At 59.3% G+C, this 15825-nt stretch overlaps 1 protein-coding gene across 1 annotated transcript in view; it reads right to left on the reverse strand.

The window, feature by feature from the left end:
- The window catches only part of PTPRN2 (protein tyrosine phosphatase receptor type N2), a 684054-nt gene that overhangs the window by 388376 nt on the left and 279853 nt on the right, over nucleotides 1–15825 (reverse strand). Inside the window, 2 exon segments of the mRNA XM_068550211.1 lie at nucleotides 9799–9878; nucleotides 14872–14958. Coding sequence (XP_068406312.1) covers nucleotides 9799–9878; nucleotides 14872–14958 — 167 coding nt within the window.

Here is a 15825-nt window from a genome sequence, read left to right on the forward strand (position 1 = left end):
GACTTTTCATTTTGAATTTGCTTTTTCATGCTTTGCAATTGTAATAAGACAAGGTGTTGACAGAGAGCAAACCGCCTTTAAATGGAAAAGGAGGAATTGTACAACCACCTTAATCAGCACGAGGGCATCGGCCCCGCGGGCGTCCTTCGTGAGCTGCCTTCCCCTGGGCGACCATCCACACCGAGGCTTTGCCCTCACGTTGCGGGCCTCGGTCCTCGAGCAGAAGGGAGGCCAGGGGTAGACGGTGGCCACACACCTCCCTCCCCCTCCAGGAAGACCTGGGTCCACGTTTAATGACCACGCCATGGTCCCATCAGCCTGCGATCCTCCCGCAACCCTCACACACGGTCGGTTCCCCTTCGTCCAACCCCACGATGCACCAATGCAGCTCCGGCCACGCGGAGAACACCACGCCCTCCGGGCAAGCAAAACTGACAGAAATCCAAGGCGGGCGGTGACAGTGAAGTGAAGTTTCACTCACACCAAACTCCTCCTCCGTTGCCTGACCCCACTGCGACCCCAGGGGCATAATTACCAGTCCCGTCCCACAGAGAAGGAGCTGGGAGCCCGACAAAGGAGCCGTCACAGGACGAAACAGCAGGACGGGGGCTGGGACTCAGCTCTGAACCCTGGTCCCCACTCTTGCGGGTCTGTGTCCCCAACTTTGGCTGTCAAGAAAGAGCAGAGGGGACGCCGGGCCAGGCTGGGACTGGAGCCCGTGCCGACTGGCTCTCAGCTTGCGGGCGATCCTGCAGCCAGCTAGCCTGGAAGTCGGTGCCCACCGTGTGGTGCATACCCCTCTTCCCACAGAGAGGGCCGTGGGAGCTGCTCCAGCTGGGCTCACACGCCATCCCGTGGAGCCTTTTGTTTGCTGGCTGATTTGCATGTCACACATTCAGCATCACCCCAAGGGCTGCTGTCCCGTAACACAGCCACCCATGGAGTTACCGCAGCTCCCCGATGCACACGGTGCCTTTTCAGACTTGTGTCTCAGGGCCAGATGGACTCAGGGTACCAACATCCCCTGTGAATTAGATGGACTTGGGGTACCAACGTCGCTTGTAAATTAGATGGACCTCAGGTACCGGCATGCCCTGTAAACTACATGGACTTCAGACACCGGCGTGCCCTGTAACTAGACGGACTCGGGGTACCAGCGTGCCCTGGGAACCACATAGACTTGGGGTACCAGCGTGCCCTGTAATTAGGGGCTCATTTTCAGGAATGGGCCATTGGGGCCTCAGTGTCCCTGTGCAGGAGGAAAACGGGCAAGTGGGTGGGAAACAAGCCCAGGAAGGCAACGCTGGCCTCAGCAGCCTGCTGACAGCGAGACCTGCCTGTGACAAACGTCCCCACCAGTTTCCAAGGGCTTCCTGCCCAAGTGCCGACAGACAAAGCCAGGGCCCCGGCCCACCCCACTGCAGGGAGCTCGTGGCTCCTGACCCTCCTCTGTCCCGCAGCGGGAGGTGCCTCTCCTGATCCCAGCATCTGCGGGACCTGCCCTGGGCCAGGCAGGTGACCGCCCGCGGCTGCCAGGTCTGCGGAGGGGCTACACGCTGCAGGTGCATCTAGGAGAAATGGTGAGGGGCTCAGACACCGAAGGGCTCGTGGGAAGAATTTGTTAAACAGTTAGGCGTCACAGGGCCTCTGAAATGATAGCATCAGGACACCTCAGGTGTCAAAGGCCTGAGCTTGGCCGTAGAGCTGGTCCGACAGCCACCCAGGAGGAAGGAGGCCCCCAGGTCTGCGCGGGGCTCCAGGCTTACCGACCCAGCATCATGGGGGCCAGGGAGGGGCTGGGCTGGGAGCTTCCACTCAGACCCCACCTGGAGCAGCCAGCCCGCAGAAACAGGGAAACACGTTCACGGCTGCTCCGCTGTTCCGCGCCCTCCGCTGTTGCCATGGGGACTGGTGCAGCCAGAGAGCCCCGGGGAGGTGGCTCGGACACACTGCGCTCACCCAGCTGTGCAGCCAGGGGCAGGGGGGCTGCTGGAAACTGCTGAAGGAGGCCCCGGCCACGGGTCACACCGTCCCTCCCTGCACGCTGCCGGGTGGCCCGCCCGTGCTGTCACCGCGTCTCCTCCCGCGGGTGCCTGTCTTGCGCTGCGGCCACAGCCCTATTTTTGAAACCAGCCACCTTCCACTTAGGCACAAGGACGCTCAGGTTTGTGCTGAGATGAGGAGGGAACAGCATTCACGTGCCGACGAAGCGTCACGACGATCAACTGTGGGAACAGTTGCGTGACTTGGAAGGACTGGGGTTTTGGACACTCACTAAGCAGAAGGGCAAGGGGACAGCAGGCGTGTCCTCTGCATGTCGCCGGGGGGCTGGAGCCCCGTCACTGGACACAGCGTCCACCTGAGCCCTGCACATACATGGCGGGTCACCTCCTCCAAGGGCGGCCGGCTACGCCCTGACCACTGAGATCAGCACTGACCCCGCGGGGCCGAGGGCTGCGGCAGTGGAGGGGGAGGCCCACGTGTAGGGAAGGAGCCTGGCAACCACTCCCAGGGGCAGCTCACAGGACACTGCCCACCGGGTGCCCGCATGCCGGGCCTGCTCCTGAACACCCCCTTACCCAGCACTCGACTGTACTGCGGATCAGGGTTCCTGCGTCATTTTCACACGAGCCAACTGGGACTTAGCGTGGAGCAGGCTGTCTGAGGTCAGAGGGCCCCAGAGGGCTGGGTCATAGGTCACAGGACTGGGTGGGGCCCATGTGACCGAGAAGTCTGCCCTCCGCAGACAGCAGCTGCTCAGGTGGCACCTGCCCAGCTCGGGTCAGCTTGGGGCCACCGGGGCCGCTTCTCTCCAGCTGCACCTGCACGTGTCACTCTTGGAGACTCGGGGCCCCAGACGCACATGGGCCAAACCACACTTATCGCTTCCCCATAACACGTCGTCCTGTCCTGAGTACTTCCTGTCTCCCCCACCGCCCGGCAAACGCCCCTCTGCCCGGGTGACCCAGCCAGAAAACCTGGTGCCCTCAGCCTGGACGCTTCTCGCACACCCAGCACCGTCATCATACACCAGGTCCAGTAGACATGTCCCCAGGGCCCCTGTGACCTCACCCATGACGTCGCCGTGTCCCCATCCATGACGCGTGTCCCTCTGGACCACACAAACACCTCTAGCGCACCTCGTCTCCCCATACATCCCTCGAGCTGAAGCCGGGAGCTTTCAGAAGTGTCATGTATCACAATTAAAACTGCAGGTCTGAGCTCATCACTCCCCCTCGTGAACCCCAGTGCTCCCGGAGACGCCTCCTCCAGGAAGCCCTCCCTGCCTCCTCAGGCTGTCTGGGCCACAATGTCTCTCTTTCCAGCAGACACCAGGCTTGGAGAGGACAAGACCTGTTCTGTCTGGTTCTCTGTGACTCCTGGCACCAGCACAGAGAGGGAAGAGGGAAGGAGAAGGAAGGAAGGAAACGGGGCTTATAAGCATGAGACTACAAAACCCACCTTGACAACCACAAACAGACTCCAAGGATGTGCTGGGCATCGTGTCTCCAACTCCCAGATCCAGGGCCCCAACCCAGAGACGCAGACACCCCACTGCTCGTACGCGGAGGCCTAGCTGCCGGCAGCCTCGGCTTCTGTCTCCACGGCCGCTCGGGGCCTTGTCTGGCCACCATCTAAACCAGCTCCCGTCCCGACCCGTCCAGCGCCCACGCCCTGCCTGGTTTCCCTTCAGACCACTCCACGTTCCCCGAGGTGATGTGAGGTACAGTACACTATGGTACGGTGTACTGTCTTACAGCATGTTACATTGTACTGCTACATATAACGCTATGCTATAACATACCACACACCACGTCATGCTATATCATGTACTATACAATGTCAGGTAATATCAGATAATTACGTAATGACAAAATTATATCATGTGATAGTGCATGCGATGTGGCACTGCATTACCTGGCATCTTACTGGACTACACTATAGAGTACGTCACATTGCCCCATGCCGCGCCATACTACATCGCGCTGCATATTTACGTCCTCCTCCTCCGTCTCCCCCGCTGGGCCGCACCTTCACCAGAGCCCAGCCTCTGTTCCGTCACCTCAGCATCCCCACTGCCGGCACGGGGCCTGGCACTTGGCCGCCCTGCATTGGTACCAACCAACGACTGGTAAGTGGGAAACTGGCCTCGACTAAAAGCAGCTCCATGAGACACCTCGACCCCAGAGACAACAGAACGCAGAAGTCCTCGGCGTGGACACCTCGAAGCTAAGCCGGCCCCTTCCCACTCCCCGGTTCTGCACTCGTGTTTGGCCAGGGAGTAAGCAGGCCAGCCCGGGTCCACATTTCCACCCTCGCACACCCAGCCCTGGCCAATGCTGACAGCTTCCAGAACCCGTGTGGGTCTGGCCCCCCAGGACCCCCAAGCTCTGGACTCCACTCCTGTCCCGACTCTGGTTCGACCCCGACTCTGCCTTTGCAGGATCGCATCGTGTCGGCATTTGGTTCTGACATTGACAGGTGCCCATGAACAGCCCTCGGCTCTGGACTGCATCCAACTCCAGGGCAGCCAGCCAGATCCCAGGAGGAAAGTGAGGCCTGTGCCCTGAAAACGCCTGGTCTCAGCCTCCCATCCACTCTGCTGGGGGCTGTAGCAGTGGGAGGGGGTGCCCAAAAGAAGCCAGAAAATACCTTTCTGGGACCGAGGATGAAACAAGAGATTCGTCTGCAGACAGGTCTCCAAGTCTATCTGAACAGAAGCAGATTCTGTCTTCACGTAAGTATGAAGAGGGAGCAGCCCCAACCGTTATCACAGGAACTTCTTGAGCTGAGTTCTCCAAAAACTGAAATATCCCCCAAATGACAAAGTGTTTTGACTGTTAATAGATTCATTTTTTCCAGTAGCATCTTTCCACCCGACGTGTGTTCTGCAGCTGGTCGCGAATCCATCCAGGATGAAGCCGTCACCACCCCTGCTTCCTTCCGAACAGGCATGAGGACCGCGGCTCTGTCTTTAGACTCCTTTCTCATCCTCAGGAAAAGCACAAGCACCCGCTAAAGCAGGGGCTCCAGGCCACACTCCCTCTGAGGGGGGGGGGAACGTTCACTCGGCCATGGTGACCCCCGGCCCAGATGAGCCTCGTTCCTGGACGGCAGACATGGAGGGTGCATTCAACGGACAGCGGGAGGACGGGCCTCTGTCGCGCGCTTCGCTTTGGAAACACACGGTCTATCCATTCAACGAAATAAAGCAAGCTCATCCCTTCCAGGTAACAACACAGGATACATGACAGACAGAGCTGGAAAATTATTCAGTTTCTTCTCTGGAATCGCCCTGTTGGAGTCCGAGACCCTTGCCGAGTCCCCGGACCCCCGGCTGGTTCCCTCTGCTGCCCGTCTTCCCGCTTCAATCCTCGGGCGCCGCGTCCGCCAACCCGCCTGCTGAACTGGGAGGGGCAGGTGAGCTGACCCTGCAGGGCCCCCTGCCCGTCGCCGGTGACCCCCCGAGGTTCAGCCAGGCCTCATGGGCCCTGGACCTGGAACCTGCCCGAGGCTGCGAGGCGACCGCGCCAGAACTGCCTGGAGAGCTGAGACCAGGCCGCTCACCGCCTGCTGCCACGGGCAGCTCAGCGGGCCCCACGGGCTCCCCGCGTCCCACCACGAGGCCACTGCCGCTTCGGCCTGTGTTTCTCATCTGTGTCACAAGGCACGGATCAGGAGGAACCCCGACGTCGCTTTTACCTAAAAACTGCTCCGATTCTCTCACGTTACGCCTTGGAGAAGATGAGAGTCCCTGCAGGCCTGGGCTTCCACCAGCTTTTGACGGGCATCCCACTCCCCAGCAGAAGAGCACGGTTGCCTAGCGGCTGCACTGAGCAAGCATTTCCCAGGCTTCCTCCTCGGTCTGGCTGAAAAAGCACAGCCTTCTTTCCAGCTCCAGGGCTCACCAGTCCCTCTAGCATTTATTCTGGTCTCTCAATCACAATGAAAGCACACTGGGCGCAAACCCGGTTTCGGGCACCTACACGCACAGCTGCCTGCCCACCCTCACAGGTCCAGGCGCTGTGTCCCAGGCGAGAACAGAGGGGGTGCCCACGGCAAGCAGGCCGCGCCGTCGGGGGGACCTGTGTGCGCGGCTGGCGCTGCAGCGAGGAGCCCCTCCCCCCCCCCCCCCCCCCCGGGCCAGCAGCCTCCTCGCTCCGGGATTCCTCGTGCAGGTGCGGGCACCTGGGCCACTGGCCAAGCCCCTTGGGTGTCAGGAAGGCAGCGCTGGCCCCACAAGCCGCCATGAACTGGCTGAGCCCTTCTCACGGACACAAAGGCCCCGCCCCGAGTTGAGTCGGGTGAGAGTCAAGCTGCCGGCCCCACCCGACCCCGTGGCTGCCCTTGCACGGCCCCCTTCTCGCTTCCAGCCCACCTGGCACCCACGCTGGTCCTCAGAGCCCCCCGACCAGCACCCAGGTGAGGCGTCCCCTCCTCCGAAGGCCGGGCTCTGCAGATGCCCCTGTGGCCTGGGCCTCGCGCGGTGCTCCCGTCAGGGAGAAGCCTGGTCGGCCGTCCAGACGGCTGCGCTGCATGGGCATCACAGCAGGGGTCACTCCGTTCTCCCAGGAGCGACGGCACCGCACTCTGCAGAAGGACATGCCTGCCCCCTTCACCCGGAGGCTGGGCAGAGCTCACGGTCCATGGTGGGTCTTGGCGTCCCGCTGTCCCGGTTCCCAGCCCTGGGCCCGCAGCCGACAGGGTTTAAACGCATCGTTCTCTGAACGGGAGATGCTGGGATTTAAAATCACGTGTGTTACTTGAAATGAGCCCAGAGGAAGAATGGAAGCCGAGTGCTGAGGCCAGAGCTTGGATTAGACAGGACGCAGCTGGTGGTGCTAAGATCCAAGGGAGACAAACCGCTGAGCCAGGCCCATCACCTGCCAGACAGGCATGAGTCAGACACCCCAGCAAAGAGGAGCCGAGGCTGAGAAGGCCCCCGGGAGGGTGGCAGACACGGCCGATCTCAGGGCAGGAGGGGCCGCGCAGCACACGCAGGAGGCCATGGACCCGGAGGCCACGGGGCAGGCGTCTCTGTGGGGCATGGGGAGCAAAGTGCCTGCTTCCTCTAAAGGCGATCAAGCACATCCTCCCTGAAGGGAGACGCACACACGGGTTAGAAATACGCTACTTAAGGATAAGCGACCGAGAAAATGAAGAGTGAAAAAAGGATTTTTCTGTCCTGCTCAATTTGACTAGATGACGTGGCCACGAAGACTGAACGTAACCACCAGTTTTCTCTGTGTGCTCTGAACGCAGGAAGTGTCTCCTGGGAACCACTGTTCACTCACGCCTGACGTCCACGCCCAAGTTCACTAATTAATGCCAGGAAAGAACCACCCATATAAGGAAACCCACTGCATCCACCTTTCAGGACAAACACGGACCATGTCTGGTGGGGACAGACGTGTCATCAGCTACACGACTCTTCATTAAGTTCTGTACCATGCTGTGCAGAATAGGCAAAGGAAATGCCCTCTGAACTCCATCACAGGGTCACGTCTCCCCTCGTTGGTAACAAGAGGGGCGCACAGCGCAGCACCAGGAAGCCCCATGGCGAGAACCAAGGGCAAACGGTCCCGGGATCTGCAGGGGCGCCGACACGCGGGCGGAAGGCTGTGCGGTCTGCACGCGGCCCATCCTGCCGGCCCCGCCCACACTGCCGCAACAACGCTAGTAAGATTCCATGTCATCTTCTAAAACTGGAGCCACAAAACGTCCTTCTAAGTTCAAACTCTTCCTGATAACACAGGGTCACGTCCACCTCTACGTGGACCCCGCGTTGGAGGAGGCTGCTTCTCCTGGTGGCAGCAAACACGCCCTCAAGGTGGCCGGGGTCGAGGTGCCACTACAGTTTGGTATTTCTGCCGCCAAACGCTCAGATCCTACGGTCACAGACTCTTCTCCGTAATCCTTTCCCTGTATAGCGTCAGGTACATCCATAACATCATGAAATTATTTAAAATACAAAAGAAACGAAGTTTTTAAACTATGCACGTATGTTATCCATTTTGCACAAGCAAGAAACACCCTGGCTGGCACAGCTACGCTGGATCACGAAAATGTAATTCAGAAATTTGAGTATTTAGAGGGTTGTTGATACGACACTCAAACTGCATGTGCAATTTCCCCCTCGGTACCTGACATGAACACATTTAAAATGACCAAGGAACCAGACTTCAAATAATCAACCTTATTTCCCACAGAAAGCAATAAAATAAATGAAATGCCATTGTCATGAATATATTGTCACAATTCTAAAAGATAAAAAGACTTCATTCCTTTTTATTCCATTGAGAGCATCCTTAAGTTCCAGCAAATCCAATTTTGAAAGTATTACTTCCCAGTACTGGGATGAATTGCCAATTATGGAACAATTGTTAATGCATTTCTGGGTAAAAAACTGGTAACTGATTTGGTCTTAAATATATTCAATAATCTCTTATGCTGAGGGACGAGGACCATAAAACGGGTGCTGTGCAGGGAAAGAGAGCCCGTGGTCACACAGAGCGAAGCCATTAACACGGAATTCCGCTCCTTTTCAGCCCGCAGAGTGTTTAGAATGGAATCTGCTGACTTCCTTTCTCCGGGACCCACTAGGCTGCTCCGCTCAGCTGGACCCCGAGCTCCACCCCTTACAGTGAAATGAAGCCTGGGAGGCACGTGGGCTGGGGGCGTGCGCGTCAGCTCTCCACAGGCTTAGAGCTGCCAGGTTTCTGGGAAGTAGTACAACTCCGCAAGGAATTCTTCTTTAACCAAAAATTCTGTTCCCCAAATCATTCCTTTCAGCAAATCAGAGTTCCTAAGGGCACCAAAATATCCTACAAGGAAAAGCCAACAGCAACCAAAATAGAGAAGACCTATAGTTTGTTCCACCAAATAGGGTGTTACAGCTATTTTTATGCCCTGTTTACCGTCACTGGATAAAGAAACTTTAAGTTAATAGACGCCATAAGATGACACCTCAATTGACGAGAACTAAACGTCCAGATCTCTAAATCAGCCAAAATACCGTGCGTGCTGCACTGTACACTGAGGTGAAGATGTAAGTTTCATTAAAAACAGTTCATATATTTAGCCACATACAGGACTGGCTGAAACAAAGAGTCATTTTCTGCTGCGTCTGGGTCGGTGCATTCAGCCACGGCGCTTACAAACGACCATAAAGCACGAGAGTCCTTCCCACTGAGTTACTGGAAACCATCAGGCTCAGGTTCTGTTATGTTTCCTATATTTTTCTCACTGGGCGGAAGGACTGTACATTTTACACAAGCTTTCAGTAGCTGAAAACAAACGTGGGGTGCAGGGGAAAGCAGGCTTCGTACACACCCCACATTCTGCGCTTTGCGTTTTTCATTCAGTAGCAAACACCAACCACACGCTGGGACCCCCCAGAAGATCTCAAAATGCGTGAGCGAGTGACGGGCTAGGCTCTAAGAGGGACGCCGAGGCCAAGCACGGGGCTACTCAGACCTTCGTCCCGTGCTCTCGTGCGCCAGGTGGACACGGTGAAGCCCGTGTGAGCTGCTGGGCTGGGACGGGACGGAAAGCCTCAAAGCACAAGGGCACCGTTTTGTCCACGTGGGGTCATCGCAGAGGCCGGAGCCCCGCCCCTACACCGCCTTCTATCCGAGCGAGCAGTGCGGTCGCCGTTCCCCACCCCGGAGGCCAGCCACTCCCCTCCAGGCCCCACCCGATGAGCGTCGGGGTTCTGGGGAGACGGCTGTCCTCCGAGCAGCTGGCCCCCCTCCCCTGACCGGGTGGGCGCGTGCGCTTGCGCGGAAGCAGCCTCACCTGCCGCCTTCGCAGCGTCCGCCGCCGTCATGTTCTGGACGTTGGCGCGCACCCTGAAGGTCACCGCTGGTCCCGAGACCCTGGAAGAGAGCGTTTCACAGGCGTGAGAACCACTCAGCACACGGGCCCCTTCCCTGAACGCTACACGCACCCCAGGAGCTGCTCCTCCACACGCGACCTCCGCGGGGGTGGCTTTGCGGGGTCACTGTGACTCTGTTCCCAGATTCCAGCAAGTCCATCCACAGGCTTCACTTTTCTAACACACACACACGGCAGGGCTCTTACAAAAAATTCAAATCAACCCCAATATCCAACAATAACAAGCAGATATTCTTGCAAGGGAAAAAGAAAAATTGTTATGGAAACTGTTTTCAGTATTTTGTTCCCAAGGGAGCCGCAGGAACCAAAAGCAGAAAGGAAAGAGATGGGTATTTTTAAAATTCTCTTGAAAGGAACTGTTTAAAAAACTTATTGAAATCTTTAGAACTACTCAGTAAAAAAATAACTGGCAGGGGATTGCTAGACAGGAGTTGTCACAATTTTTCAAAGCTTTTTAAATACTGTGTTGCACATGACTTTGAAAAGTGCATCCCTCTTTTAACAACTGATTCGTCTGAAGGGGGGCAGGGAGGCCACCTTCGTCAGGACTGTCCCAGCTCTGCATCTCCTGGCCCGTCATCTCCCGGACAACCCCCAGGAGCTGGCGTCGAGGGAGCCGGAACGGCACGGGCGGCTCGGGGGCGGCTGCGTGCGCTCGGCCCTTCCCATCAGACGCGTGGTTTCCAGGGGCCCCTGGCCGTCAGGATGCCCCTGGCAAGGCAGCTGCTCTTCTTGGTGATCAGTGAGGCTCCCCACGACAGGCTCCATGTTCGGTTCCACTGCCCACCCCCGGTTTGTGCTTGAACTGAACGTTAATTATTTTACAGATCACTCGTGTGATGACACTTCCCGCCGGCGCCTTACACGCGTGTGGACGATGGGGCTACGTCTGGGACTGAGTCACGACATCTGAGTGCAACTGCTTCCAAAACTAAGAGAAAGTCCTTCCTCACACGAGCAGTCTGCACCCACCATCAGAGAGCACTAATGACAGATCCACACGGCACGACTCTGGGTTCACGTGTGGTTTCTGGACGTTTCTAATCTAAACTACGTCTGCAGAGTTCCAGGCACACGGGATCCCCCAAATCTAATCTTCCCTCAGGTGCCGACGGTTTTCTCTAAAGATCACACGGACGTCCCTGGTTTCCCAAAGACGGAGCGCACAGGGGTTGTTCACCTGCCCCAACACTTGCGGGACCAGCGGGAGAGGCCGACGGGGCACCAGGGCCTTCCTTCCTTCCAGGACGCCACACACATGTCCCTGGGATGCACACATGAGACCCCGGGACGCACACCCGTGACCCTGGGACCGCCTAGCGTGGAAAGCACGCCCTGAATGGAGGGTCCGTGTTGTCGTCACCAGCTCCCTACCTGACACCTGGTCTGTGACGGCCCAGCCCCTGCGCAGCCGAGCCCTGACCCTGGCACCAGCGAGGGAAGGGTCACCCCGCTGCACGGGGTATGTCCAACCCCTTATGGCCGAACACGACGTGAGCTCAGGTGCCCCCTCCCCAGCACCTGCTCTAATGAGCGGGGATGTGAAAGCCTCTGCAGAGTGTCCACTGCACAGCCACATCCTGTGTCACCATCTGTCACCCTGCTGAGCCTTTTAACCTCCGAGGCCTGGGTTTGCCCAGCTGTAAAACAGGGGCAATTCTGGCAAGTCGCCAGGGAAACAAGACAGGAGGCAAATAAGTACAAACTCTGCTCCAGGAAACTGAAACACGTCTTCCAGAATCCTCCAAGCCTGCAGGGGTCCTCACATGGGGAGGGAGGTGTGGAGGGTCGGCGGTGGGCACGGGACGGGGGCGCCGCGTCCTCGCCGGGCTCCGGCAGGGTCCAGCTGACCTGGCCTGTGCACAGGACCTCGCGACCGTGTCAGGCTGTGAATTCCCGCTGCGTCTTCAGGAACCGCCCTTCGCCAGCGCAGTCGACCACACGGAAGGGAAATCACGCCGCTTCTTGCCCCATGAGGGCTCACGAAGGGGGATCCGAAGGGGGACCCGGGATGCGGCTGGCGCCTGCGCTGCCTGAGCTGGTCTGCAGGCTCGGCCGAGGCCCCCAGTGGCTGGGAGTCCGCGAGGCCCTGCAGCGCCGCCCACCCGACTAAGCGCCCAGAGCAGCGGCATCAATCAGCACCGCCCCGGACAGCCACGATGAGATTATAAACCACAGCTGTGGTCGGCATGCGTCTGCCGGCGTAATTACACCAGTGTGCTGATGCCGTTTTAATGGCTCCTAATGATGTAATAAGAAATAATGAAATTTGCTTGACAGCTACATAACCATTAACAAAACATATTAAGCATAACTAGTACTTCCATAAAAACGCAGACGGTCCTGGAAGTGCCGCTTTGTGGGGCAGACTCCTTTCCTCTCCTGCAACGATGACCAGCCCTGAGAGCGTCCGCGGCACGCAGAGCCCAGTGCTGGCCACGCGGTCGTCCCCCCAGGCCCCCCACCCCAGGTCAGTCCCTGCAGCTGGTGTGCGTCCTCACGTGCTGGGTCCTGGGGGCGACACACGGGACATGTGTGTGCGGCATGGGACACAACACCCCCCCCCCCACAGACCACGTACAGCATTAAATACCCAGAGGTGCGAGACAAGCGTTAACTGGGCAGGACGGGGGCTCCCACGAGGCTTGGGCACCAAGAAGCAGACTTGAGGGCAGACGGGGAACTCCAGGCCCAGGCGAGGCTGCGGGGAAAGGGCCCCTCAGGGGTTTAGTCACGTGAGAGCCCTGGACCAGACTCCCAAAGGCTGAAAGAGCGGGGTCCAGCATGGCCCCGGGGTAAGTCGGAAGCCCCCGTTCCCCGAGCAGGAAAGAGACTGGCAGGTGATATCTACAAAAGAGCTGGTCTGGGAACCGGCCCAGCTTCCGAGCCTGGAAAGCCCCCCAGGACACCCCTGTGTCCCCAGAGTCTCCAAACCTGGAGGTAGCGTGTCTGGAGGGACAGAGCCGAGGAGTGAGGAGCAGACCCAGGTGAGGGGCCAGAGGGGGTGCCAGGCAGGTTAGGCAGCGTCTCCTGAAGCCCCCCAGGCCCGAGCCCTCCCACTGGAGCCCCCCAGGACTGACGCCACTTCCCACAGCTCCCTTTCCTCTCCAACCCTCCCTCAAACCCCACCGTGGCAGCAGTGGGGGGGGCAGCCCCGGCCTCCATCCCATCTGGAAGGTTTCTAAGAAACAAGGGGCGGCAGGGGGGCAGCAGAGGGCACGTCTCCAGGAAACAGCCTGGGGCTGGGGCCTCTGCCTTCCGCCTGCTGCCTGGTCACCACGGAGGGTTTTGCTGAAGGAAGATAATGAAGGTTCAATCAACACAGCCCCACGTGGGCCTGAGGAGCCCCACTCTAGAGCTGATTCAGGTGATACTTCTGAGCCGCGAGGACGGGCTCCTAGTGCCGCAGGCCACCAGCTGCTCCTGGAAGCTCCTGCCTCAGGACCCCTCTGCCTGGTACGTGAGGCCTTGGAGTTCTCGCACGAGGTTCCTGCCTTTGATGAAGGAGGCGCCCACGCCCTCCCTCCCTCCCTCCCTCCCTCAGCCCTGGGCCACATTCAATGCCGCCTCTACAGAGGAAGGGGTGCAGTGTCACTGGGGTCCATCACTCATTCCGTCATGCGTGTGTGTAACACGCACCCACGCCGTGCGGTCAGTGTGCCAGGCGTGCTTGGCAGACATGCAGCAGGGACCACTGGACCTGAGCTGGGTCCTCAGTGGCCAAGCCCGTGGGGACCCAGTGGTGTGAGCGGCCCGGGGAGTTGCCCACGGGAGCCAGACACGGGGCAGGAAGCTCCAGGGACCCCCTCCTCCTCTTTGAAGGGAACAGTCGGGACCTCTGGCTCAGGCCGTCTGTCCTGCTTACTGGGCCACACGGAGACCGTGATGGGGCCAAAGGGCCTGTGGAAGCGGCCACGGTCAGCAGGACCGGCTCCCCGCTGGGCTGCGTGAGGCCCTCCCACTCCAGGGCCTGAGTCTGATGACCAGACCCTCCTGGAGGTCCTGCACACAGGAGCGGTGCCGGACGCACAGCCAATCAATGCGATTTGACAAAGGACAGCTGTAAAGGACCCTTGACGTTACAGGTGGGAATACAAGTGGCTTCGGGGGCCTGCGTGCAGCTTAACGGAACACAGAAATGGACCCTCTACCAGCGGGTGACTCGTCTCACACCCGCCCCTCCCACCGCCCCTCCTCCTCCGAGGCCACGGCCCGTCACTGGAGACCTCAGCGGCCCCACGGCACCTGGGCTCCGCTTGGGTCCCCTGTGGTTCGTTCTCCGTGCGGCTGGAAAGACACTTTCCTGGAGAACATCCGCGGTGGCTCCAGCACTGGGACAAAGGCCACCTGGGCTCCCGGCCGGGCTCCGACGGCCGCATGACCCTCCCATGTAAACGTCCCCCCCCCCGCCGTGGGTGGGGTCTCCTGCCCCAGGTTCCTCCCTCTTGGCCTCATGCCTCTGTTCGCGGGGACAGGACGGAAGGCGCCTGACCTTCTCCGGCTCTGTCTACGTGTCCACCTCTGCTGGAAGCCCAGCTCCCCAGAGCAGGACCCCCGCCTGCTCTCCACCCCACCCGGGCACTCAGCGCTCGGTAAACACTTGTGTGGCCATAACTGTCCCCGTGGGCCACCACGTGCGCAGAGCTGCCAGAAGAGCCTCATTAGCTGGGGCACCATCCCCGGGGCCCTGGCTCGCCTGCGGGCGCCAGGCCGTCCCGACGGTCTAGAGCCTCCCGGGTGGTTCCTGGTGCAGCGGGGAGACCTGAAGCCTGGGGCGGGGTTCTTTCAGGGGATTATAGTCCTTCTGAGGACGCTCGGGTTTCAGCTGCGCTTACAGAACCAACCTGAACCCCACTGGACCCTTCCTTCCTCTTCTTCCCTCACCAGTTTCTCTGTGACACAATTAGCAAACCCCACAAGCTCACGGTGGACCCACCAGACGGAGAAGACGCCCAGGGCCCCGCCCACACTCACGCGATGTCCGAGAAGACACCCGCCGGCATGTCCAGGAGACGCGCCACGTCCTCCAGCACCTCCATCCCCTTCTCTGGGCTCAGCGGGCTGCGGGGAGAGCACAGGGTTACGCGGTGGGCTTGTCACACCCGAGGAGCAGGGACCCCCGCAGCTCGCCCTCCCACCCTGCTCGGAGAACTGCCCTGGCTGTGCCCCTGTCACATCAGGGCTGGGCTGCAGGCACCGGGGGGGCAGAGGCCTCCCCAGCCGTGATGAATCACCTGCATTTTCCAGCAAGAGACCAACAGTACAATGCGAATGGGGTTGTTAGGGGAGCGTGATGGGCCCAGGAACTGGCAAGTGGTTCATCTCAGCCGGGGGGCGGGGGACAGGGATGGAGATGGGGGGGGGTGGAGGAGCGGAGGCCAGGAATCCAAGTTCAGGAGGGGCGTCAAACGTACGGAGCAAACGCATGTCTTTAAATGGATCCGGATTCACTTCTAAAATGAGTTATGCGCCAGTGAGGATACTGAAAAGTCACACTTTTAAGGATGGCAGGGCAGCCCAGCAGCAGCAACTCCCCAAAGGGGCTCACGTGCTGCAGCATGGAGCCTCGGACACCCAGCAAGGCCAGCGCCCCCAGGGGGGCACCTCCAGCAGCGCGTGTGACTCAGGTCCCTGAGCCCAGCCTGTCTCGCACCCCAGGCGCTGCCCATGAAAGCCCGTCAGAGCCCTTCAGAGGAGAACTTGCCTGCGGTTACGTGAGCACCGTCGACAGCCAGGGTTCTCGTCCCAGCCTATCATTCATTCATTCATTCAGCAAATGTGCAAGAAAGCCACTGGGTGCCGGGCGCTGCCCGGGAAATTCAGCAACAAACACTGAGCTGCTTCTTGGGGTTTATATCCAAGTGGGGACACAAGCAGCAAAGTCACCAACAAGAGAAAGGGATCGTGTCGTTGGGGGTTGAACTGTGT

This window comes from Eschrichtius robustus, chromosome 8 (genome assembly GCF_028021215.1).
Source record: "Eschrichtius robustus isolate mEscRob2 chromosome 8, mEscRob2.pri, whole genome shotgun sequence".
NCBI lineage: Eukaryota > Metazoa > Chordata > Mammalia > Artiodactyla > Eschrichtiidae > Eschrichtius > Eschrichtius robustus.